General features: G+C 41.3%; 2 protein-coding genes across 9 annotated transcripts in view; both read left to right on the top strand.

Moving 5' to 3' along the window:
• The window catches only part of LOC308402549 (dedicator of cytokinesis protein 3-like), a 252,665-nt gene extending 238,868 nt beyond the window's left edge, over nucleotides 1-13,797 (top strand). For 2 of the 8 annotated variants that reach the window (XM_080891468.1, XM_080891472.1), the window contains 8 exons: nucleotides 218-327; nucleotides 1,213-1,294; nucleotides 1,497-1,578; nucleotides 1,674-1,792; nucleotides 2,139-2,226; nucleotides 2,324-2,443; nucleotides 3,927-4,012; nucleotides 4,655-13,796. In XM_080891468.1, the coding sequence (XP_080747594.1) occupies nucleotides 218-327; nucleotides 1,213-1,294; nucleotides 1,497-1,578; nucleotides 1,674-1,792; nucleotides 2,139-2,226; nucleotides 2,324-2,443; nucleotides 3,927-4,012; nucleotides 4,655-5,356 (1,389 nt within the window). In that variant the 3' untranslated portion in view covers nucleotides 5,357-13,796. Of the gene's footprint in view, nucleotides 1-196; nucleotides 328-1,149; nucleotides 1,295-1,496; nucleotides 1,579-1,673; nucleotides 1,793-2,138; nucleotides 2,227-2,323; nucleotides 2,444-3,926; nucleotides 4,013-4,654 lie in introns of all 8 variants that reach the window. The other 6 variants (XM_080891467.1, XM_080891471.1, XM_080891465.1 and 3 more) reach the window with 5 other exon arrangements.
• A 4,016-nt stretch (nucleotides 13,798-17,813) lies between these two features.
• On the top strand, nucleotides 17,814-23,799 carry LOC308402832 (butyrophilin-like protein 10). The gene is made up of 6 exons (XM_080891930.1): nucleotides 17,814-18,382; nucleotides 20,768-21,100; nucleotides 21,206-21,241; nucleotides 21,501-21,782; nucleotides 21,929-22,057; nucleotides 22,453-23,799. The coding sequence occupies exons 1-6, from the start codon at nucleotides 18,292-18,294 to the stop codon at nucleotides 22,539-22,541; spliced, it is 960 nt and encodes a 319-aa protein (XP_080748056.1). The 5' UTR covers nucleotides 17,814-18,291; the 3' UTR covers nucleotides 22,542-23,799.
• Nucleotides 23,800-24,032: the final 233 nt, after the last annotated feature.

Below are 24,032 nucleotides of genomic sequence, written 5' to 3'. Positions count from 1 at the left end.
TAAACATGCTGGAAGGATGGATGGATTCGTTTCTTCTTCAAAGAGCATGTTAGTGTGCACCAAGCTTAGAGACTACGTCACTGCAAAGAATCTCGTTGAACATTTCACCTCTGTTCATAATTTTACCTTTACCGTTCCAACCAGTGATTCTTCTGTCTGTGTGGACACCCGAGGGCAGTGTGAATATTCAGAGCAGTGCTTCTATGTGTCTCTGCAGGGTCTGCCTGGTTTAGACAAGTCCGGTTCAGGGCCCAACACACCCAGAGGAATCCTGGCCACTCACGGCCCCATGAGCCCCGAGAGCTTCAAACTGATGCACCGACACAGGTCAGCAACACGCAGAGACTTTTTTAACCCTCACGTCATCCTTTAAAGTGCCCGTTAGACTCTCCTGCTTTAATCTTATTCAGCTACACCCTGATACACTCCTCAGTCTGCACCACCATGTCATCAAAACCTCATTCAGGGTCTCTAAACATGTTGAAAAGGTTTTAAAAAATCCTCAAAGTCAGTTTCCTCTAAGTCTGCATAGAGGGTCGGGTCAAAGGGGCACGGATCAAGAGAGACAAAGCAGTTAATTACTTTTATCTTATTCTTAATTGAAACTGTTAAATGTGGTGAACACGGCAGAAACCATCCTTCACAGTCAGCACACGTCTTCTCACTGGCTTCACCTCCATCTGTGGTTCACCTGCTGTGTCTCATTAATGATCTTTGAGAAGTTCCTCGCAGCATCTCTGCTGTCGTCTGCTCACATCGCACTTTCTGAAAGTCTGCCATTTTCTCTTTCTCTCCTTCATCCTTCACCGACACCACCCTGCATCGTGCTTCCTGCATCGTGCTTCCTGCATCGTGCTTCCTGCATCGTGCTTCCTGCATCGTGCTTCCTGCATCGTGCTTCCTGCATGCTCATGGCTGACCATCGCTCTCATTCTCACCGCATCACCTCATGCATGCCGGCTGTTTGGTTTTCGCTTCTTCTTTTTTGGTTTGCTCGGCCCTTCCCCTTCCTGCCTTCCTTCCTTTCTTCCTGCCTTCCTTCCTTTCTTTTCTTCTACCTGGAATTTCCCTCTTCTCCCCCCGCCCTCTTTCTCTTTACCCTCCCTGTTTCCTCTCCTCTTTTTTCCTCCTTTCGTTCCCTCCTCCCAGTCCCGTAGCTGTTCTGACTCCTGTGCGCAACTCCTCCTCCTCTCTCTCCTCTCATAACTCCAGTGAGATGGGAAACGTTGGCAATCTGCTGATCCTGGCTGACGGCATGGTAGTGGAACACCCCGAGGACTTCTACCGCATGCAGGTCAGTGAAAAACACGATTCGCAGAGAGGAAACGCACTTGTTGCAAGAAACAAGAAACACTCCATATATCACACATGAATATAAAACTCTGTAATATTATAATGTCCAGCTTTTTGTGCACAGCTGAGCATCACTGCTCAAATACCTCACATTATTCTAATCTATATGTACAATACTGCGTTTGAATTTCTTGGAACTGCAGGCGAGCCTGTCCTCCTCCAGTCTTAGCTCCACCCACTCTGCGCCTTCTCAGATGATAAACTCCGCCCCCTCAACCATCAGAGGTTAGCGGCCCATGGAAGATTTTTAAAGCTATATTTAGCTTTCTGATATTTTGTATTTCACACATGTCTCACTTCTGTAATCTGTCCGTCTGCAGTCGGCTCTCCGTCTCTGCCTGACAAATACAGACACAACAGGGAGATGCTGATGCTGCTGCCGCCGCACAGAGAGAGGCCGAGCAGCGCGATGTACACCAACATCACAGACAATGGACAGGTAAAGCAGTGGAGGGGGGATCCTGAACGACAGCAGTGACAGTTGTCTGACGAATTTGATTTATTAGAAGTTGCATGTACGTCAGAGGGTAAAGTGGGATTTGACAGGAGAGGAAACTGGAAGCTCTTGTTTTGTGCACAAAGATTAGTTTTCTTTGTGCTGCACTGTGATCAGCTGACCTGTGATGCTGCAGGTGCTTTTCATGGATTCAACCTACCTTCAGATATTCTTCTAAATATTTTCGAATGCAATCATGTTCAGTTCTTTACTGAGCTGAAGACGGATTAAAGTCTGATTCAGGTGATCGCTGTGGTCCTCTCTAACGAGCTCATGGTCTCCTCCTCAGCCACCAAACTTCCAGCGAGCTTTGTTCCACCAGGTGATCGGTCCATGCAAACCCTGCAGCGACCCAAACCTCTCTGTGGCTGAGAAAGGTCGGCAAACTCACTCACACACACAATACAGAATATTTCTGTAAAACTCATCTATTTTTTTTCTCCACTCCACCCGTCTTCACTCTCTGCCCTCCAGTCCTGACCACTCCCAGCAGTTGGAGTTTGGACAGCGGTACCAGAGAAGCCCTCCCTTTCCTTTCCTCCCACGTTGGCAGTGTCATGGCACCACCTGTTCCACCACGCAACCTGCCTCAAGGTATGAAACTACTGTGTGTGTGTGTGTGTGTGCGTTTGTGTGTGTGTGTGTGTGTATTGTGCACTGATTTCCCACCAAGCATAAATCAAACTTTGCCAGATGCTGAAGCGTTAAATCTTTTTATGTCATTCTTTTACATCTAAAACCGTCTGAAACATGAAAGGACTTCCTCTTTAGTGGATTTGAACCTTCGTACTGTGAAACAATAATCCTAAAAACAGCTGCACGAGTGTGTCAGTGAGATGCAACCCAGGGAGAACCACACATGCAGGATGATCATGACCACCAAGAGAATGTACCGTTTGTCCCCCTCACACACAGCTCACAGCTACAGACAAACACTTCAGTGTTAGACTTACAGAATTAACGTCTAATGTAGACAATGTTTACTAGATATTTACTGAACTCCACTTTTTAACCAAGTTTGGACATGAAGCCATGCAACTGAACGCCTTTAGCCCAGAAAGTGTCATCCGTGGACGCCTGCTGGGTTTTTGTTGTGTGAGAGCGAAGCGTTGATTCTTGTGCATCGTTGCGTGTGTCGGTTTTTGTGTGTGGGGAATCCCCACAGGTTCCCCTGCAGTGTGTTTGTGCGGGGGACTCTGTAACGTTTTCCTGGCTGTGGAACTGAATCTGTTTTTTAAGCACCGGGTCAGAAGACATGACTGTTTTCTGAGCAGGATTCAGGGGAGATTCATCTCCTCTGTCATGTTCATTAGTACCTCCGTTAGATTAGCTCCGCATGATTCATGATCCCTGTGTATCTAATGGTGGGTCTCGGTGCAGCCTCTCAGTTTGTCTTCTGTCTGAAAACAGCTGTTTTAGCCGTTTTCCCCCTTTATGCAAGCTGTGCTTTGATTGGCTGAGAAAGTATTAACAGAATAGCGCTGGGCCTCTCCTCTCCGTGACCTCTATGATCGGGGATTCAAAGCAGCTCTGCTTTTCATTCAGGAGTATTTGTGACGACGCAGACTCGTATTAGTCCCTCACAGAAACCTTTCAAAACCACCGAACACTCATTCTCGGTTTTGTAAATCGCGTTATTCAAACCTTTGAGTCCCAAGAGTGAAAGTTCAGGTACATGAAGTGTTTATGAAGCGTTTGGTGGTTCCTGCAACCTCAGAGGAGACGTCTGCAGGGCTCGAAGCACAGAGAGAAAGAAAGGAAGCGTTCTCTGAGAGTGAACTTTGGTTAATTTGATCTCGTTTTCACTGCAGACACACACAGACACACACTTTATACCACTGCAATCAAACAACTTAAATGCTATCAGAGCTGAACACCTCCCCTCCTCCACACACTGCTCCAACTCCCCCCTTTTCCTGTTTTAACCCCACCCACCTGCCTCTACCTTCTTGTTCTCCACTCTCTGACCTTTGTTCCCCCTTGCCCCTCCTCCCACCTCCTCCTCCTCTCTGGTCTGAAATGTGTGTGAGTGTGTGCGAGTTTCTCTCAGTCAGTCCTGCTGTGTCTCACCCTGTAGGGCAACACCTGTCGATGCACTTTGACGCTTTCCACCACCAGGTCAGCGACCTCCCTCCAGCTCTCCCCGCGCGCTCTTTAAGAAAGGTACCCTTCTCCTCCTCCTCCTCCTCCTCATGCCTGCTGTCTGTCTGGATGAAGTTCGTCTGTCAGTCCATTAGTGTGTGTGTGTGTGTATGCACTCACAAATCAGTGCACATTACTGTCTGTGTGTTTTTCTTTGTGTCCATGATTTTGTTCTTTTAAATGAAGCATCAGTGTTCACAGCTGAGTCTGCAACACCAGCTGGAAATAACTTTACAGTTTATCCACCAACAGTTACGACAAAGACAAAATATTTTCTGTTCAGTTGTAAACCTTCGTGTCCTGTTCCTAAGCTCATCAGCAATATTTGATTTATTGGCTTCATGTTTCCTTTTTCCTCTTTTTTTAACAAACACTCCAGAATCCTGCTTTCTGTGTTACTTGGTATATTTATAGTTTAAACTATGCCTGTTAATGTGCACTGTCATTGTTTTGCTTCTACACTTCAATCAGATGTGATTCTAGTTAAAGACATTCATTGTAAATAAGTTGTGATCTTCATGTTTATGCAGAAGAAAAGAATGTGATCGACCTGCTTTGTTAAATATTAACAGACTTTAAACATATTTATTAAAACCGCAGCTGTTAATCACAGACTCTGTGTTAGAGATTGTTTGTGTGACTCTCCCTCGCCTCTCTCTCCAGTCTCCCCTGCATCCTATACCTGCCTCGCCCACCAGTCCACAGTCCATCCTGGATGGCAGTAACTCCAACCTGTCAGGCAGTGCCAGCTCCGGAGTCTCCTCCCTCAGTGAGAGCAACTTTGGTGGCCCCGCCTCCTCCTCTGACCCCACCGCCAGCCGCACAGACACCCTGGAGTCCGTCCCCAGCAGCCAGGCTTGGACCACCGACCAGGAGGACCTCGACTCACCTTACCAGCCCGTCAGGTACAGCATCTCCGAACCTGAAGTCCTGGATGGAGTCAAGCCCCCGCCCTGCCGCAGCCACTCTGCCCCGGGAGGCGTCACCCCGGCTCAGGTGGGGTCCCAAATCCAACCCCAGGCTCCGGGTTCGGCCTCCATCGGAGTTCAACAAATGCAGCAGCAGGATGTGCTGCCACACCCACAACACCCCCACTACTACCACCAACTCCACCATCACTTCCACCCACACTACATCCCCCACCACCCGCCTCTCTACCACTTCCATGAGCCTCCGGCGCTGCCCCCTAAACCCTACCTCCGAGAGGGCTGCATCCCTGAAGAGGACTCCCTGATCAGCCAGTCTGCAGCGCCTCCACCTCCCGCACCGCGGCCCATGCCACGCAAGATCTCCCAGCCCATAATCGCAGCCACCAAGGATGAGCAGGCTAAAGTGGCGTGGGAGCACGGCATCGGCGAGGAGTAGGACGCCCCCTCATGGTTTATAGGGACAGACAAGAAACTCTTCTCAAAAGAGAGAAAGAAAAGACGTGAGAGCGAGAGCCAAACTAAAAACTGGGTCATGAAGTTGAGGGTAGCTCTGAATCGCCCCCAGCTGTCCTCCAGTTACCGCTAAAGGTTTCAGTCTGCTCTCGCACGCTCCATCTGGCTAACGAATCCTTGACCTCTGAGACGTGTTTCCTTCAACCAAACAGTCCTCACGTCACTGCATCCTGATTCTTTACTTCTTATATGTGCAGACGGGGGTTTAAGCTGAGAAAATGCTGCTCAGCTTTTTCACTAAATTCATGATTACACCTGAAACAGAACCCGTGATTTTACGAAGGGATTTCTAGTCAAATAAAAAAAAGCCTCGCTCTGAAGATTTAAAGGCAAACGGCACTTTAAAAACATTTTTATTTATGTACAAATAAAACCTATAGACACAGAACGGTCAAAGCAGGGATGTTATACTGAAGGATATTTAGATCAGTGATTCCTAAAGTGTGGGCCGCTGCCCCTTAGTGGGCTGTGAAGGTACTGCAGGGTGTCCTCCAGAGGCAGGGTGGCCAGATTCCATGAACCTCAATGATACAACATTTTACAACAGCTGGAGTTTATTTGTGTGGGAATCTTCACATATCCTAAAAAACTATAAAAGGACAAACTGCAGGTTTGTGAAGGACTTTCCCTCCTGCCTCGCTGAGCAGACGCAATAAGCACAATAAGAAGTTTCATGTTATTGTCCGTGATATATTCTTTTTACTATATTTACTTTTGCTGTCCCGATAATTGACCTGTCACTTAATGTCATGTTTTCCTTTCTGCATCACTGCAGATTAACTAAGAAAGGAAAATCATTTCCTTTGTTTTGACTTCACCCAGTTAAGTAGTCTCCCTGTATTTCAGTTTTTTTAAAGCCACTGGATAAAAGCCAGACTTTAGGAAAGTGCCTGTCCTGCAGTGAACAAAATGTGGGACACTGTCTCGATGTGGGACGAGGGGACCAAAGGTCAGTCTCGTGTGGACTCCAGTTTAGCAGCTTTGAGTTTGGGAATCACTGATTTAGATGATTTAAAAAGATGAAAACAAAAGACCAAAATGAAAGCAAATAACTAATGATGATTATTTCTGTCACGTAAACAGCGGCTATAAAGGCATCGGGTAGAGGTACTTTTTGTAACGATGTAAATAAAACGTTCACCACCAGGGGGCAGCGTTTGAACAAAAAGGTAATACACCAAAGTACGGCCGGGACCTCATTTGACTACGGTTGACATCTTAACAGAAAACACAGATAGTTTAGGACATAAAGTCAAGCTGGTATTTATATTCTGTTAATTTTTGTTAATCTTAGTAAACAGGAAGTTACAAAAAGTACCTTTAAGTGATGCTTTATGCAAACAGAGCGACGGCTTTCGAAGATTTTCAGTCACTTTTTCCTGAAATGTTGAAGATAAACGACAGAGATGAGAAGTGTTTATATTTAAGTAAGAGAGAATGTAGATACATTTAATACAGTATAAAGAAGTATATACATATAATTTATATTCAGTCGTTATACTTTTGATTGAAGAAATGTGCAAATGGCTTTCTGAGCCGACAGTAGCCGCTTCATCAGACGCAATGTGCACTTCACAACAGCTGAAGGTTTTATTGCAGCTCCTGAAAACAGGAGCGAGGGACAGTTTGCTCTGAGGGTTTTTTAAAGCTGACGATGCGTTCAGCGGAGGAACCTGTAAATATGTGCGAGGCGTCCGACTGCTGGTATTTTTAGGGATGTTAGCTGAAGTAAATATACACCTTTTTTGGCATTTTTTCTATGAAAGTAATGACTGTACATTTTTTAATCAGGGTACTGTTTTGTATGCATGTTCATTCACTGAACAGAGACTGTGAGGTGAAGCACTGGAAGCACTGGAGAAATACTGTACTGTGCACTGATGTCTTTGTAGTCTAGGAAACCACTTTGAACACCAAGGATGTTGAATCAGCAGGATTTAGTAGTAGACGTGTAAAAGTACTGCAAAGGATCATACTTTTGTACTTTAGTGTTTTGTTTTAAATATTCTTTTTACATTTAGCACTCAGATTGTGAGCAGACTGTCATCCTGATCACTTCGCCCCCTTTTTTAGGTTGAACAGCCGTTAGCTCACATGGCTATTTGAAATCCTCGTTGTGCTCTGCCTGGTGTCCGATCACCTCACATTTTGCATGGTGAAGCTGATCGTTGTGTTTGAGCTTTGTCCTGTTTTGGTTCCTCCTAAAGGTGCAGAAAACTCAGAATCCTGATTCAGTGTCATATTGTGTTGGTGACGATGGCTGGTGGCTCTGTAGTTTGTAGTTTCGAACTTAAGCCCAGCTACATTTAGATAAATCCAACACAGAACTGTTCCCCTGTGAGGCTAAATAATAATAACACGATGTCTTTGCAAAGTGCTTTGACAGAAAGGCAAAAATAGAAAAATACATTTCAACAGGAAGCTGGACATCGAAGAGCGAGATGGGACGAATTAAAAGTTAAGACAGAGAACAACGACGAAATAAATCAAATCAACATTGTCTACATAAAGGGCTGAAAGCAGAAACAATAAAATAGGGGACACAAGCATAAGTAAATATAGGCATCACATAAAAATATGTCGATGACAAACTGAGTCAGGTTGAGACATTTTAGATTTAAGGATTAGCGACCTGAGTGCGCACTCTGCCTCGAATGGCTTTCGCTGCTTTAGAGAAGCTGAAGGTTTGTTTTCAGTGAAACGACGAGACTGTGTGTGAGTGCGTCTGCACGTTTAGAACCATCACAGACTTTACTTCATCCATTAAATCATTTTCAGGAGTTACTAAAGTCGACCAGTTCTGGATTTTCTGACTCTGTCACACCAGGATGGATGTGCGCAGTAAACACAACCATAGTTTTGTTTACAAAGAGCAGCCAGTCTAAAGAGACGGGCACTGAAGCAGCTTGTTTCAGACACATTGCAGTGTTATTTTTAACTATGAGTCATACAAAGCTCCTCTGGTAGAGTCCAAACATCAAAATATAGAGCTCGAAATGAGCAGAGCGGGTCCACTTTAAATATTCAGCTCCTGTAATGTCAGAAGAAAGAAGAAAGAAAGTGTACTTTATTGGTCCCCGTGGGGAAAATCCCTCTCTGCATTTAACCCATTCACTCAGTGAACGTGTCTGCTGCATTCACTGACCCAGTAAGCTACATGGAACAACAGCCATCATTCAGACAGTTGTTGCACATGTGCATTTCCTGCCGCGACGCATGGCGTGAGCTGTGTGAGCAGTGATACGGGCCCGCTGCTTGAATTCTCCACCATAAACATACGAGTGAAGCAGTGATGGTTAAAGATGTTCAGTGGAAGTTCAGAGCTGGACTTTCAGTGGTGCTCTGTGTCCGGTGAGCGTTTCCAGTCTCTTTATTCCCCACTTATAAAAGTCAAAGCCATGAAACTGTCCTGTGGCTCACACAGAGGCTGCACCACAGCCCGGACAGTTTGCAGAAAACTGCTGAATTCATGAAGTCGGGTGTTTGGTGAACTGACTGATGATGTTACAGGTGAATTATGCAGCACGGCTCGAGTTACCTCCTTGAACCTGTCTGTTTTTAGATCTTTAGCTTCTCTCTTCTTCTACTTTTAGTTATAAATTTCATTTAAAATCATTTTAGTTCATTTATTCCCTAAATGATCAACTCTTTCATCCTTGTGTGAAGAGTTCGAGTTGATTGTTGTCCTGTTGAAACTGAAACCCATATTAACACTCAGTGCAGCTGATGGTGGATTCATGCGCTGTGTGTATTCACAGCGATATAAACAGTTGTTACAGACTCGCACTGACGCCTTTGTGTTTATGCCAACAACATATGATGTTACCTCTGTTTTAAACAGCTTTGAGTGCTCTCAAAGGTTTTCTCACAGCACATCTGTTATGCTTGTTGCCTTTGCAAAACATGAAGATTGATATTAATATGTATACGTTTATACAAAGCCAGATTTAGAAATCACCTTATTGCTTTTTCTTCCTGCAACCTTTACCTCCAGTTCACATAACGCACTGGAAGGTTGAATTTTTTATCACTTTTCTGTCATTCTGTGTGTTTGTTTATCTGTAAAGCTCCTGATGCAGTTGTGCTGAGCCGTTTATGTTTGATCCTTCTGAGCCTACAAAGAGCTGTGAGCGGGGATGCTGTAAATACATGACGCAGGCAGGTTAGAGAAGCTTTTCAGCAACGAGAAACTGCAACAATGAAGGTGTGCGCTGTTACGGCAGTTTGTGAGAGAGTGTGTGTTATATCAGGATCGAATTACACCAGAGGGAGAGAGAGAAGTCACACAACAGTTTACTAAAGAAAAGTTCACAGCAGAATTAAATGTACTTTATTTTCTCCTGATTTTTAGTTCTGTTCATCCTTTTAGAACATTTTGACATCTGCTGTCTTTTAAATATATCTGAGCTAAACTGAGAATCTGAGATCATTGATCAGCTACTGAGAAGTAAAGAAGCAGCAAAAACCTATTGAAGATGTTTCATGTGGGAACTATTTTCTTCTCCCTGAACTAAACCTACTTTACATGCATATGCTGCAATCACACGTGCATAGATTTTCTTTTGCCTTTTGTGTCGTTGCTCTTTTGTGCTTGTTGCGTTACAGTTTTATTCTGGTGCTTTTGTTTCTTATCCCGGTAACAGTCTGTTTCGTCCTGTGATTGGACACTGGGATTGGGCCTGTATATAAAGGATGGCTGTAGCTTCCACGTCTGAAAATTAAAACAAAGCTGGAAGTTGCGTTCTTTCCAGTGGCCACTAGGGGGCAACTGTTTGTCCTGCAGAAAAAGTCTGAGAAAACAACCCCCGCAGCTTGAACTATGACCTCAGTAAATATTTACCTGATGAGCCTCACTAGTGGCAGGACTTTAATTTTATCAGCTGTCGTTCTATTGGAGGCAAACAAGTGGATAAACCAGGGTGTAATTGACAAGTTGCTGCTATATGAATGTGCAGCATCCTTCATATCCAACGGGGGACCTCGCTGGTGGGTACGGCATCTTTTATGTAAAGTGACGGCCTGCTTTGACCAGCTTATATTAATTATTTGCTCACTAAAGAGAGACCTGGCTGCATTTTCCTTTGGCTGGCAGATGTAGACAGTAAAAAGAAAGTAGTTCTTTGTGCTGTTTAGTAGTTTGTATTGAAAAGAAGGCAGAAATCTCTGCACCTAATATCTCCAAAACTGGGTCATTCCCACCAAAACAAAAGAGATGTGTAAACGGTTACTACGGTTACCACAGTTAAAATGACATCTTTGATTTTGCTGTGAACTCTTGCTTTAAACAAACGGTCCTGCATACTCGGTCTGCAGCGATGAAGTGTTCAGATTTCAGTGAATCAAACTCGAAGCAGGTGAAGATGAACTATGCAAATCAGAGGTTTGTTTGTAGGACGTTCAGTTCATTCTTTTGTTCTTTGGCTTGAACGTGTCGGATGGCAGGAAAATTAAAAGTAGTTTGGTGCTTTTTTAAAAGAAAGTAAGTTTTGTGTGAGACTAAAACCACTGACCCCACCCAGTCTGTGTTTCCTTTAGAAGGAGGAGCGTGGAGGGAAATCCGACGGAGCTCACGGAGGAGACGCGTTGATTTCTTTGTACATAAGCGAGGAGAGGGCGTATTTATCGCGGGCATGAAGGGCAAACCTCGTATACACGTAGACTGTGATCGTCTCGCCTTGTGTTTTCTGATGTAAACCAGTTTTTAAACCTGGTCCACAGCGATCCAAGTTCATTCTGTCGAATTATCGCGATCACTTCAGGGCAGCTGAGGAGACGTTTATTATGATTTTGTGTATTTTGCATCAATGACAAATCTAGATAGTTCCAACGATGGCGCTCCTTTGTATGACGACGCTAATAGTATTTCTTGTATATAAAAGTCTTTGTTGTGTTAGCATGGGTATAAACTGTGACGTGTATGATGGTAGATGTAAATACTCACGTTTTTCCTACTCACTAAACAAACTGCTGTGTTGTGGATTCATGATTAATGACAAACATTAAACGATAAACTTTTATTGACTCGACTGGATTCAGCCTGTCGTTATTTCACATGTTTGCTGCTATAAAGTTCAGTTTTTGTTTAATTCATGTAGTCATGATCACAGATACTCAGTTAATGACATGAATTTAGAAATTCCTCCGATAAATCTGAATCTTATTAAAAATACACTTTACATCATTTTTAAAGTTAGTCTTAAACATTTTTAATTTCACTTTTCCAGGAAACGTTCAGGTTCATTTGTGCGATTTTCACATCGTTCAGTTTGTTGGAGAACTTAAAGTCTGTTGGATGTTGTTTAATGGCTTTGATTAGTGTAATAGTTTGTTACTAATAAATAACTAAAAGGAAATGCAGTACAAAGGCAAACACAGACTTTGTACAGCCACTTATTGTTTTTAACTCTTTTGTGCAAGGTGAACTTGAGTGTTTTGAAGGACATCTAAAATAAAATGTATTCATATTATTTATTGTGTCACAATATGCTCAATCATCCAAGTAAGGAATCCCAAACAGTTGATTCTGCTCACCTGGACGCAGAGTTTTCAGGGGGAGAAACGCTTCTTCACTCATCCAAGTAACTCCTTTTCCCACTGAAAACATAACTTCCAGATGAACAGAATCAACTGTTTGGGAGTATTATCTAAACCTCTAAACTGAATAAATTGTTTTCATGGTTATTTATCCCGAATATTGTCTCAGTATGTCTGATACAAAAGAGAAAGTGGAAACTATCAGGACAGAGTTTTGGTATGATTGTGTAACTGTGTAATCATGCTTATGTACATCTGGATAATGACACAAACTAGTGTGTGGTGCTTCACTTTTTAATAAACTAAAAGACAGAAATCACATTAATAATGGATTGCATTTATATAGCGCTTTCACATCTGGCGCGAACCGGCGAGCCACTTCCTGAATCAGTCACATGGTACCGACTGCCCGCGAGGCCTCGAATGTCACTGCATACGTAATCAAAGCAAGCCTCGATACGTGCTTCACAAAAACTCCCCCGAGCAAGGGCGTAGATTTGGTTTAGGCATTGGTGGGGACAGATGATTCAACCACCGAACGCTGCCGGTTTCTTTTTTTCCCTTTTTGTCTTTGCTTCTTGATAAAAGCAGAAATATACTTGCATACATATGCTATTCTACATGCTTTTAAACCATTTAAAATTACAATTCATAGTTTTATATGAATAACTGAGCTTTGTGTTGGTTCTTCTGTCACCTGACAAATAGGACATACATGACAATAAGAATAAAATGTGGAGCTGCTTCAGTGTTTCTGTCAGTTTGTGCAGATCTTAACTCATCAGTAATGTTTGTAGGGTGAGTGCATTTTAAAAACAATTTGTGCAAACTGCACTCCGAGGTGGAATATTTGGAAAATCATGACTACTTTGTGATATTTTGTCTCAAAAATTAACCCTATGAAAATAGCATTACCATTAGGATGAAATTATTGTGTCTCCAACATTTTAACATTAGACATATAATTTTAACAGCCTCTGTAAACTAATATCCTGGCTGCTCAAAGCTGCCGTTTTCTCTGACAGTTTCAATCAAAATTAGAAATGCTGCTCTGAGACTGAGAGAACTAATAGTGCTGCATGTTGTGCAGTTAGTTTCCAAAAAACGTTATTCGTGGTTACATACAATTTTAGACTGATGTGGGCCAAAGCCTAGCATAGCCTGTAACGTTATTGTGACGGACACATTTTATGAGTTAACTTGGCTTTAAGTGACTCACAGGTTTCTTTGAAAAACACTTTCCTATATCCACATTCTTCCTTTTTGCTGCCGTCCTCCTCTCCTCGCAGCGCAGGCTTGCCGCTACTAAAACTAAACAGAGCTCCCTGAAAGGCACAGCCAATCACATTGGCCATATTTGTCACATGACGTAGGACTCCAGTAATTTAACGCTTTCTGTACCGCTTGGCGAATGAGACGTTGATAGATCGTTTTTTTTTTCCTTCTTTTTTCTTTTTCTTTCTATCGATCAAATTATTGGTGGGGACATGTCCCTTCAGTCCATGCCAAATCTACGCCCTTGCCCCCGAGATTACCTGACACACGCTTCGAAGCTTCGACACACAGGACACATCACGACATGAAAACACGGTTTGAAATGTATGCGTTTTGAAAACCCTGCGTTTTCCATCTGCAAAAACGCAGTCTCAGTGTGGACGGGAGGCCAAAACGGAGAGAAAACGATGTGTGGACGTAGTCTGAGGGTCTGCCGAGCCGATCGCTGGTGTCGTGAGGAAAATGTCAACACAGACACGAGAGCAGGGGGAAAGAGACGACCGTTCAGTGAAAATGAGAATCTGCAGATGCAACATGTGGAACACACAAATCTAACCGGTTAAAAAACCAGTTAAGCTGGAACATCAGAGCTGTGAGCTCGGTACACTCGGTCAGCTGACTGTTAGCTGAGCTAGCGACAACAACGAAAACTTTAGAGCACTTTTGCAAACATGTTCTATATTGACCAGCTGACCAGATGTGAACTTTACACCACTACATTCACGGGTAAAACATTATTAAAAGTATAGTTGGTGACAGAAAAACAGGGCATTTAAAAACTTTTAGAGCGCCACCACCATTGTTGCTTGTGATTTGAAATGCATTCTGGGATACCTGCCCCAAGTCCACACCAGCAATCAATTATCTAGGATCGACCTGTCTTGACTTACTGGTCAGGACTGCCAAAATGAAATAAATACATAATGAAATAATTAAATGTATCAATAATTAATTAAATGTCATAAATATGTATTTAATTATTTAATTCCAAATTTAATTAATTATTTATTTAATGGTGTATTTAATTAATTCATTTTGGCAGTCCTGGCATTCCATAATTCTCAATCCCTTCCACAAATCCAATATTATGTGCACACACATACCTGAGAACCAAGCAGTTTGTTTTTCCCGTCCTTCTTGGGGAAGCAAGGAACCAGGGTTTCATGCAGATGACCTGCATCAAACAACACAGACAAATTCTCTGAGACTGAATATTACAATCCTCAGATTGCTTTAATTCTTTAATAACCTTTGTGGCATTTTTAATTTTATTACTCTTAGTGTCACGTTCTGTTTGAAGCCTTTCAATCTTATTTTCCAACGCCTTAGCAGTCGGTTTCTGCCGTCTTTTCTTTCCATTAACATCAACACGTTGTATTAATTGGTGCGTATCCTTTTTTCTTTAAAACGTTACAAAACCCAAACATTAAACTGCACCTTATATGCCACACAGCTTCATTCTAACATCAACTTAATGACATTCCTTTCTGTAAATTTTGGCCGCACACACAATTAACAGGAGAAATGTATCCCTCACTAATCTACCTATTAAAATTAACAAGCTAACTCAGCGTAGTCTTCTGTGCATACTAGCGGTGGGTATTTATGTACCTCCATACCGTCAGCTGTGAGGAAGACAAACCGTCTTCAACACAAACTGCGGCGGTACTCCCAAGCCAATGGCTTCAGCCGCCTGATGCAAAACAACTAAACAAATCAGTATAACTGCCTAATGCAGCTGTACCGCTGAAACCTAACAGGGGAATAAACAACTCCCAAAAGAAATCCGTTGTGTGAAGCCACAGGCTTACTCTAAAGGCTGCGTGGACAACGGCAACAGCAAACCATGACCACCAATAAAACATTATCGATATACAAATAATCCAATAAAACTTACAAACATTTTGTTTACTAGATATTGCAGCTCCTCCAACCAATGGCCGAGCTATTTGTTGCCATTTGTTCCTTTTATTCCACATTGTACTGTCCAAACCCACAAATGAGTACATAGGATCCAATGTAAAACAAATGCACAAACAAACATCACTGCAACTCAAAAAATATTATACTAATTAGCATACTATGCCAAACTGTAACATCACACTATGGCATTAACTAGTGCATTAAACTATAGGCTACATCAAGCTGTGGTCAACATAAAGTTTCCCCCCATGCTCACCCTACCTTTTTGCTCATTAAACAGCAGGTGCGGTGAACAGGAGAGTGCAACCACATTTATCATCTAACACACACCCGTGAGTCACGCCACACAGCCGTGCACCATTGTGTACATTTAAACCAACCGTGTTTATCAAAAAACAGGAAACACTCACATATTGTTCCTACAGTATGTCTTCAGTTATCGTGTCGGAAGTTTAATTATTGCAGTAATAATGTAATAATTAGGGACCGGAATGGGGTGTAAATGCGTAGCATTGGGTCACGTGGTGTTCTTTCCAAGCTCCTTAGAGTACGACGACCTGGATGACTGAGAACCTTCACAGACACGTCACATGGTGTTGGTTGTAGTAGTAATATCACCTGTTCGCTTACTAAGGGATTTTTTCTAAGTGAGTTGGTGATCGGGGAAGACGACTTCTGCTGACCGCTCAAGCCTGGAATGTTTTGATCACAGTTGTTTTGGATGGTTTTTAGGGATTTTCATAACATTCTTAAAGTTCGTCTTACATTTGAACCGCGGGCGGTCAACATTATTCCCTTGTTCAGCTGCTCGGCGACTGAAAGGTTTGACAGTCGCCAATGACGTAGGGGAGACCGGGGATAGTTGTAACGTGGGTCAGTTGTAACACTTCCAATTTCTCCAATCAGGGCTAAGTTTCAAATGATGTGACTCATCCTGTGCATGCCCAACTCAGTTCTGCTATCACATGTGAAAAATCAGCACATTTTGTCAAACACAGACAATTTAACATGAAAAAAAGTAATTTGTATGCCAAAAAGTAAGTTTTTCTACTTTATTTCAATTTGTAATAGCATTATCTGCTTTGCAGTTAAACTCATCAAACTTAAATTATGTTATTTGTATGTCTATGGGGATATATTCTGTGTAAGTCTTTAGTGCTAATGTTTTAGCCGTTGGCTGTAATGTTAGCTGGTTCATGGCTATAGGAGTCTGGGTCAGTTGTAACAGCAACAGTCTGGGTTAGTTGTAACAATAATGCAGATGTTACAACTTACCACACTATTACTTTAACTTATATTAAACAAGTTGGGGCAACGACATCAGCAGAGAGAGGTTCACTGGTTGCTTTTGTATATGCGGTTAATGCCATTGGCAACACAATTCCTCCACTGTTTGTGTTCCCACACATACATTATGCAGACCACTGTGTCAGAGATGGACCAGTAGGAAGTACTGGTAGTGGAAATAAATCAGGATGGGTGCAAGAAACAGATTTCCTCATCTTTCTGAAGCACTTTGCAAACCACACCAAGGTAAGCCAGGATAAAAAGTAATGGAATTGCGATGCTGGTGAACAACTACATTTTTTCAGCTTCATTGTTATGTTCAAAATTGGTGCAAGAGTTGTAGGTTATAATGCCCACTGAGCCAATGAGGCCAAACTCAAGGAAGACCAACCAAAATTAATGAAATATTCAGTTATAGAAAATTCCATAACTTGTCTTTTTTGGGGGGTTAGAATATGTTCAAAAGCTGGATTTCTGCATTCTGTCACACACACACATAATTACATTAATGGCTCTAAGTGCATTCATGTGTTGAATAAACAAAGATTACATGTTAATGTTTTGTTAGTACCCTTATTTCATTGTGTTACATTTCACCCCAGGATATGTTACAACTAACCCAGACTAGGGGGTTAATTGTAACATTTCACTCTTTGTGTTTGAGGCCATACCATGCAATGGATAATTGTGCTGCAGAGAAAATAGCTGCACTATTTAATAGCAGAGACATGTAAATACTTTGCATTACATTTTGAATCCACTACCTTAAAAGAGCTTCAATTTACAGACAGAAATGTCAAAAATGTTACAACTATCCCCGGTCTCCCCTACTTACAGTGAGCGGTTTCAATTTGGGGTTTTACTGTTTTCTAACAAAAATGATCTAATTGCTCCATCACTGCTCTGTCAGTTCATTTATACATGCATTTAGAAGATATTTTCGCTCAAAGCTTAACATTTGAAATATTTACTGTCATTTGTATTCTTAACGTTTTCATGTCCTGTGACTGAAGATGCAGTCAGGTGAAAGAGCACGGATATAAAATCCTCACAGTCTTCATTTCAACAAACTAAAAAAAAGCAACTGCAGACATTACAAACACGTGACCTTACCACTTACCGTGGATCAAAATGACTCACGCCAGAGTGAAGCTGCCACCCTCAAGAAAAAGAAGAACTTCGTTTCACAACTCTCCAACCAATGAGAAGGCAGAGAGCATCTTATTGTTACACGGTTAAGGGAAGATTTCGGGTTTAGATTCAGCTTGATTAGTTTCGGTCTCTAACTTCAGCTCTGTGATCATGAGGAAGTCAAACATGTGGAGTCTTGAAGTGATGACTGTGATCAGGAAAACACTCCTATTTAAATATTTTCGATTTTTGTAAATCAAATGAAACCTTTGGACTGTTGTTCTGATAAAACTGGAATTCTTTAAAAACATTGCCCTGGTGTTTTTGACTATTTTATGATACTTCGTGATTGTCAAACAGGATCAGGAGAAGGAGATCGTTTTTGGTTTAATAAAGAAGAAAGTTTAATAATGTAAAAACGGAACCAGAGCTTTAAATTAAACTGTTTAAACTATGAGAGTTTAAGGAAGCTGCTCTGCTGCAAAGGAGAAAAAAACACAATCACGCGTGACGTACAGTAGCAGTGACGCCCACAGATTTAAAGCCCTCCCTGTGCTTTGTTGCATTGTGTTTGTGCAGAAGTGTGTTTGGTGTGCACAGCGAGAGTTTTAAAGTTGTAGTTTTTAGTGTTTAATAAACTCGATCTGATCGGACTTTTTCGACTCTTCAGGCGCTACAGTTCAGTTTGCCTGTTACAGCCTCCCCGTCATGATACATCAACTCATCAATCTGATAATCGCGGTCCTTCCGTCTGTGCACTTTTTTCTTCTGTCTGCAGGTACAACCGGACGCGAAGACGGTAAGAAGCGAATCAGCACAGTTCTCAAATGATGTTTACATACATGAATAACAACAGCTGACCGTCAACACTCATTTATTACAGACAGCTGTGTTTGTTTTAAAGTCTTTCAAACTTTAGCGATGTGATGTTTTGTTGAGACATTTTCAAACCAATTAAACTCTGGATAAAAAAATATGCGTCACAAATCGTTGCGGTCCTCTCCTCGTGTCGCCTCGGCTCTTTGACATCACCTGATCTGCTCTCGTGAATAAAAGGACTTTTCATTTTGTGGCTTCCAAGAGGAAATGATTAACGGAGGAGTCAGTCTGTAAGACGCTCTGTAGTTCGTGTTTTGATGCGTAGAGTTCACACTGAGCAGCGTGACAGAGTCCGACTGAACCCACAGCAGTGAGCCGGACTTTGGTTCAGACCAGCAAAGAGACGTTTAATAAAAACAAAACACATTTTGCCTCAGAACTAAACTTTGAAGTGACGTCACAGCTGCATGTGTAACGTTTTTGTTACGGCCCAAACTGCTGTATAAACCTCCAAAAGTTGATCTTATAAACAATACATTTGCATAATGACTGAAACCAGCCCACTCAGGGAACAAAGGGCTGGGAGGTCAGTTCCTTAATCATAATTATGCAAATTCTCATGACCATTGATCAACAACCACTGACCAAAGACCACTGATCAATGGCCATGAGTCCCATTCACAGAGAGTTGGGGAATGGCTGCAATCACAGCATTGTAAGATGGTGACAGATGTACCCTTAGGCCCCCTCCTCGATTCAGAGATGGTCGTTCCCTTTTCATGTAAATGGCCTCCTTGACTCTGCGCTCAAACCAGCGTTCCTCCCTGTCCAGGATGTTACATCCTCATCATTGAAAGAGAGTCCACTGACCTGTAGGTGTGAATAGACTGCAGAGTCCTGACCTGACGAGGTGGCTCTTCTGTGTTGTGCCATCCGCTTCGCCAGAGGTTGTTTGGTTTCCCTGATGTATAAATCCTGGCAATTTTGGAGATTTACTTTCTTGGATGATTGAGAATGCATCAAGATGCTGTGTATAAAATCAGTGTAATTCCACGACAGTAGGTGCCGCTGAATGGAAGCTGTAAGTGCGCACTTCAATCAATCCTGAGTGTTTTAGAGTCCACTGTGGCTGTGCAGAGGCAAGTGTTACCGAAAAGTAGTCTCAAAACGTATGGTTGTACCACATGGTCACACCTTTTCCAATTCTTTATTAAACAAGATCAGAAAAATGAAAGTTTAAAATCTTTATTTAAATTATTTGAAAAAAATTTACAAAAGTAAAATGATTTCTATATTTATCAACAGTGATTGGAAATGACTGAAAAATTTATTAGGCTGTGTTTTGAGTTTTGTTCAAAAAAGAATGACTTCATATATGGAAAAATGTATATCACATATGCAGGACATCTTAAACTAGTTTTTTAATTAAGCAGCAAGGCAGAACAAAATCAGGGCTCTATCAAGACACGAGGACTAAACCCCAATTCAACCAGACCCAGAACTGATCCGGAATTAAAACAGGACTACAACAGTTCAAAATCAGGACTACTTTAGGCCACCAATTCCCACCGATTTACTCAGAACCAGAATCAAAACAAAATCATCATAGACCTGCACTATTATTGTATAGTTTTTATAATGTGCTATAAGCATGTGTGCACTTTTATAGAGCTGTTTCCAGTTTCGTTATACCATGTATAATGACAATAAAGGCTTTCAATTCAACTACACTTATTTTTTTAATTCTACCAAAGAACAGTATTTAGACTCTGAATAGTTTATATAATTATTTAGTCTTGTTGTGCAAACAACCCTGCATAACTTAATAAATATAAAACTTGAAAAATAACAAACCTAGAAAGTTACACTAGGTACGAGATACATGTTCTGATGAGTTTTGGCAAACAACCATTTGACTAACATGTGTCTCACCTGCTCTTGTTCCATCTCTGTTCCTCTCTCTCCCTTATAACTTAGAGTATATGTACTCCTAAATTTGAAGAAAGTGATAAAAAATAGACCGCTCTGTCTCTCTTTATTCTGACAGTTAACTAATTCAAAAGATATTTCAATATTTATTTATCTAAAACAAAAATGTTTACTCTAAATTGATGTTTAACAGTAAAAAAAAAAAAGGTTCTTATGTTTTCTCCCTAAAGTATATGTAAATATTTGGTTTCAACTGTTAATATATTCTCAATATTCTCAAATAAATGTGTCTTCTAACTAACATGATGTAAACATGTCAGAGTAGCTGAAATGGCATGTGTGTGCTCACTGTGTTCTATATGATCTACATGTTGTATTTAGCTCTTTTTTTTTTTTTTTTTTTTTAAAAAAGAATAAAAAATATGATTCGTTCCAGGAGTCGTCACGGTGGTTGTCTCAGAAGGAAGTGATGCCATCTTACCCTGCTCCCTGAGCACCAATCAGAACCTGGAACAGAAGCTCTTTGATTGGAAGAAAGATGACCAGAAGGAGGTTTTCCTGTACGCTGCTCGTGACGAGTACAATAATGGACGTCCAGGTCAAGACGAGCAGTTCAGAGGGCGGGTCTCACATTTCCCACAAGAGCTGCAGTTTGGTAACGCCTCCATCATCATCAGAAACACCAGGCTGGCTGACAGTGGCGTCTACACCTGTGATTTTCCACATCTGCAGCCGGAAGGGAAAACTTTCAGAATAAAGCTTGATGTTGGTGAGTCTTTTATTTTGGAGAACATCCTGGAAAAAATGGTGAAGACCATTTTTCTACCTGAACCAGGTGGTTTAAAAAAATAATTTTAAATGTTTTACCTTGCAGAGCTTACCCTGAAAGATCGATCAGGTGAAATCGCAGGTGAGTGATGATGTCATTGAAGTGTCTGTAATCTGTGTGAGCTGCTCCCAGTTTGAGTTTAGGAAACAAACAGATCATCTCAAACTGTCCTTTGTGATAAACCTCAGTTGGGCTGGATCCTGAACCTGGTTTGTTATGCTGCTGTGGACAGTATTATCTGGATGAGAGTCAATTACTTCACATGAATGATAAACATAGACACTGGTGATTTTAAAGATCAGCACTTCCTCCTTTCTTTGCCACCGTGCTGCGTTCACAGGTGCTGCTCCAAAGCCCGACATCAGGATACTTAATACCACCGAGGACGGATTGCAGCTGAAGTGTGAGGTCAGAGGTGCTTCTCCAAAGCCTAAAGTAGAGTGGAGGGACAGCGATGGGAACATCCTTCCTGCTGAGGAGCCACAGGTGTCACGCACAGGAGAGCGCTATGACATCACCCTCCTCACCACGGTGACCAGGACAACAACTGAGCATTTCCACTGTGTAGCCACACAGGAGGAGCTCAGCCATAAAACTGATGCACAGATCTACCTGCATTATCGTAAGTTTTTTTTCTGTTGTTTTATAATAACTGTAATTATCAGATCTTTTTATTCTTTAATAGATTTCTTGGCACAGTTTAAAAGGTTTAGTTGTGTATTTGTTGCATCCAGCGAGGCTGCATCAACCTTTTATTTAATGTTTCAGAGAAACAGACAGAGGTGAAGTCCTGCAGTCCTGGAGTCGGTTCGCTGATAGGTTGGATGTGTTCTGGAGGAATTTCAACTTTACTTCTTTATTTTCTTATAATTAAAGTCAAATATCGCATCAGCAGAGGTAAGTGTAAATAATAAAAACACTTATTTGAACATGTCAGACGTAGACATCCATGTAACAGATGCTTAGACCAATGTTGTGTTCAAATTGTTGACATTTGATTCAGATATCGTCTGGTTTTACAGCTGATACTTTGGATTTATAGATTTATTTATCATTTAAAAATGATGAAAAAACTGCAGTTACTAATAAACATTTTGATTTCAACAAAATTTACAGCCACCGTGTCTCAGTTTTCTTCTATGAAGCATGTTTAGCTATAAATGTGTCTTATTTTATTTTATCAGATTTATCTGCTGTTTTCGTTTTTCTCTGTGATCACCGAAATTAAAGTTAGTTTACATTTAATATCGTAAACTGACTGTATGTAATATATATTTTTTTTTCTTCTGTAGTTTTTCGGAGGAAACCGAGACGCACAGAGACGTCTGAGGGTCCTGAGAACGGTGACACAGAGCTGACACTCAAATCAGAACCTGTTTAGCATCACAGCTGTTACACAGATGTGTGCACAAAGGTACATTTCAGTTACGTTTGGATCTCAGGTCAACATAATCGACTCATCTGTAGTCTCAGTTGTTTTGTGAGCTCACTGTGGGCTGTGAAACGTCAGCTGTTAAATCCACTCTGAGTGAGAAGTAAGCTGACAAAACCAGAAAAAAGCTTTAATGAAAGTGCAGCGAGTTACGAGGACACCTGAGGTGGTGTTCAGGCCGAGCAGAGTCCTGCTGTGTGATCCTAAACTGTGTTTTTATTCAGAGATATTAGAAGCTGTGACAGTTATGATGTTTGTACTGTTAAAAGTGATGAGGACATATTTCAGAGCCCAGCTGCAGTCCAGATGTTGCTTCTTTTATACTGTGTATTTTATTATTGTGTAAAGCAGGTTGTGATGCTGGTTTTAATAATGGTTAATGTTACTTTTAGCTGATGGTGATCAGAACAAACCAAAGCTTCCTGAAAACCTTTGGGACTCTGTTGTAACCTGAACATGAACTTGATGAGATTAATTTATTTTATGTTATTATTAGCACTGTTGCTTTTTTGTATTTGGACTTTAAGACAAAGTATTTTTTAATATAAAAAAGGATGAATGAGGTGCTGTTGACATTGTGTTCATAAAACTGTCTTTTATAGCTATTGTGTCTGTATGGATATTTATAACTGCAACATTATGTGGTCTTTAAACCAGGTGCTGTTTTTGATGTACAGAAAAGAGATGCTGTTCTTATGTATTAAACTATATGATCAACCAAACCTCACAGATCCTCTCACTGCACTTTCAGAGAGGCGGATTATATATAATGTGTAGAACTGAATAAATAAATTGGTGAATAATAATGTGAAACAAATTTTGTGTCAGAGTTTTTAAATAAAACAATTCTTCTTGCTGCTATAATTGATCATCTTAAAATCTCTGGTTCCCCCGGAGCTTCACATATGATAGGTCCTACTTTCATTGAATGCATCGTTGTCATCAGGTTGTATACAGTCTGTCTTCAAGCATGCTGTTGTACAACCTATTATGAAAAACAACATTGACCCTAATGCTCACTAACTACAGGCCGATCTCCAAACTCCCTTTTATATCCAAAATATTGGAAAAGGTAGTTCTAAGACAACTTCAGACCTGAGAGTGAAAACACAGGTGTGTGTATAGAAGCCTATTGTATTATTAAAAATTATCTGGCAAGTCTGCCTCTCCTTCTGTGTATTGTTCATATCTCCAGTTTGTGTGTAAATGTTTCTGCTGAGCCACTAATAATATGATTGTGGCCATTTAACAAGAGGATTTCTGTCTGATTCTTAATTGTATCTGGATTAATTTGAGTTTTGGAAAAGTGTTGATGCACTTGATGTTGTCATTCTGTTTTTAAATGCTTTGCCTCAGTTTGATCATCAGCTCTTCAAAGAAGTGTCACATGACTGCTAATTTAAACACAGCAGAAGTGACCCACTCTCAGCACCTCGTCCC

The sequence above is a fragment of the Rhamphochromis sp. 'chilingali' genome, assembly GCF_963969265.1.
Source record: "Rhamphochromis sp. 'chilingali' genome assembly, chromosome: 9".
Classification (NCBI taxonomy): Eukaryota; Metazoa; Chordata; class Actinopteri; order Cichliformes; family Cichlidae; genus Rhamphochromis; species Rhamphochromis sp. 'chilingali'.
Note: the sequence above shows the minus strand (reverse complement) of the source record. Positions and strands in the feature narration are given on the sequence as shown.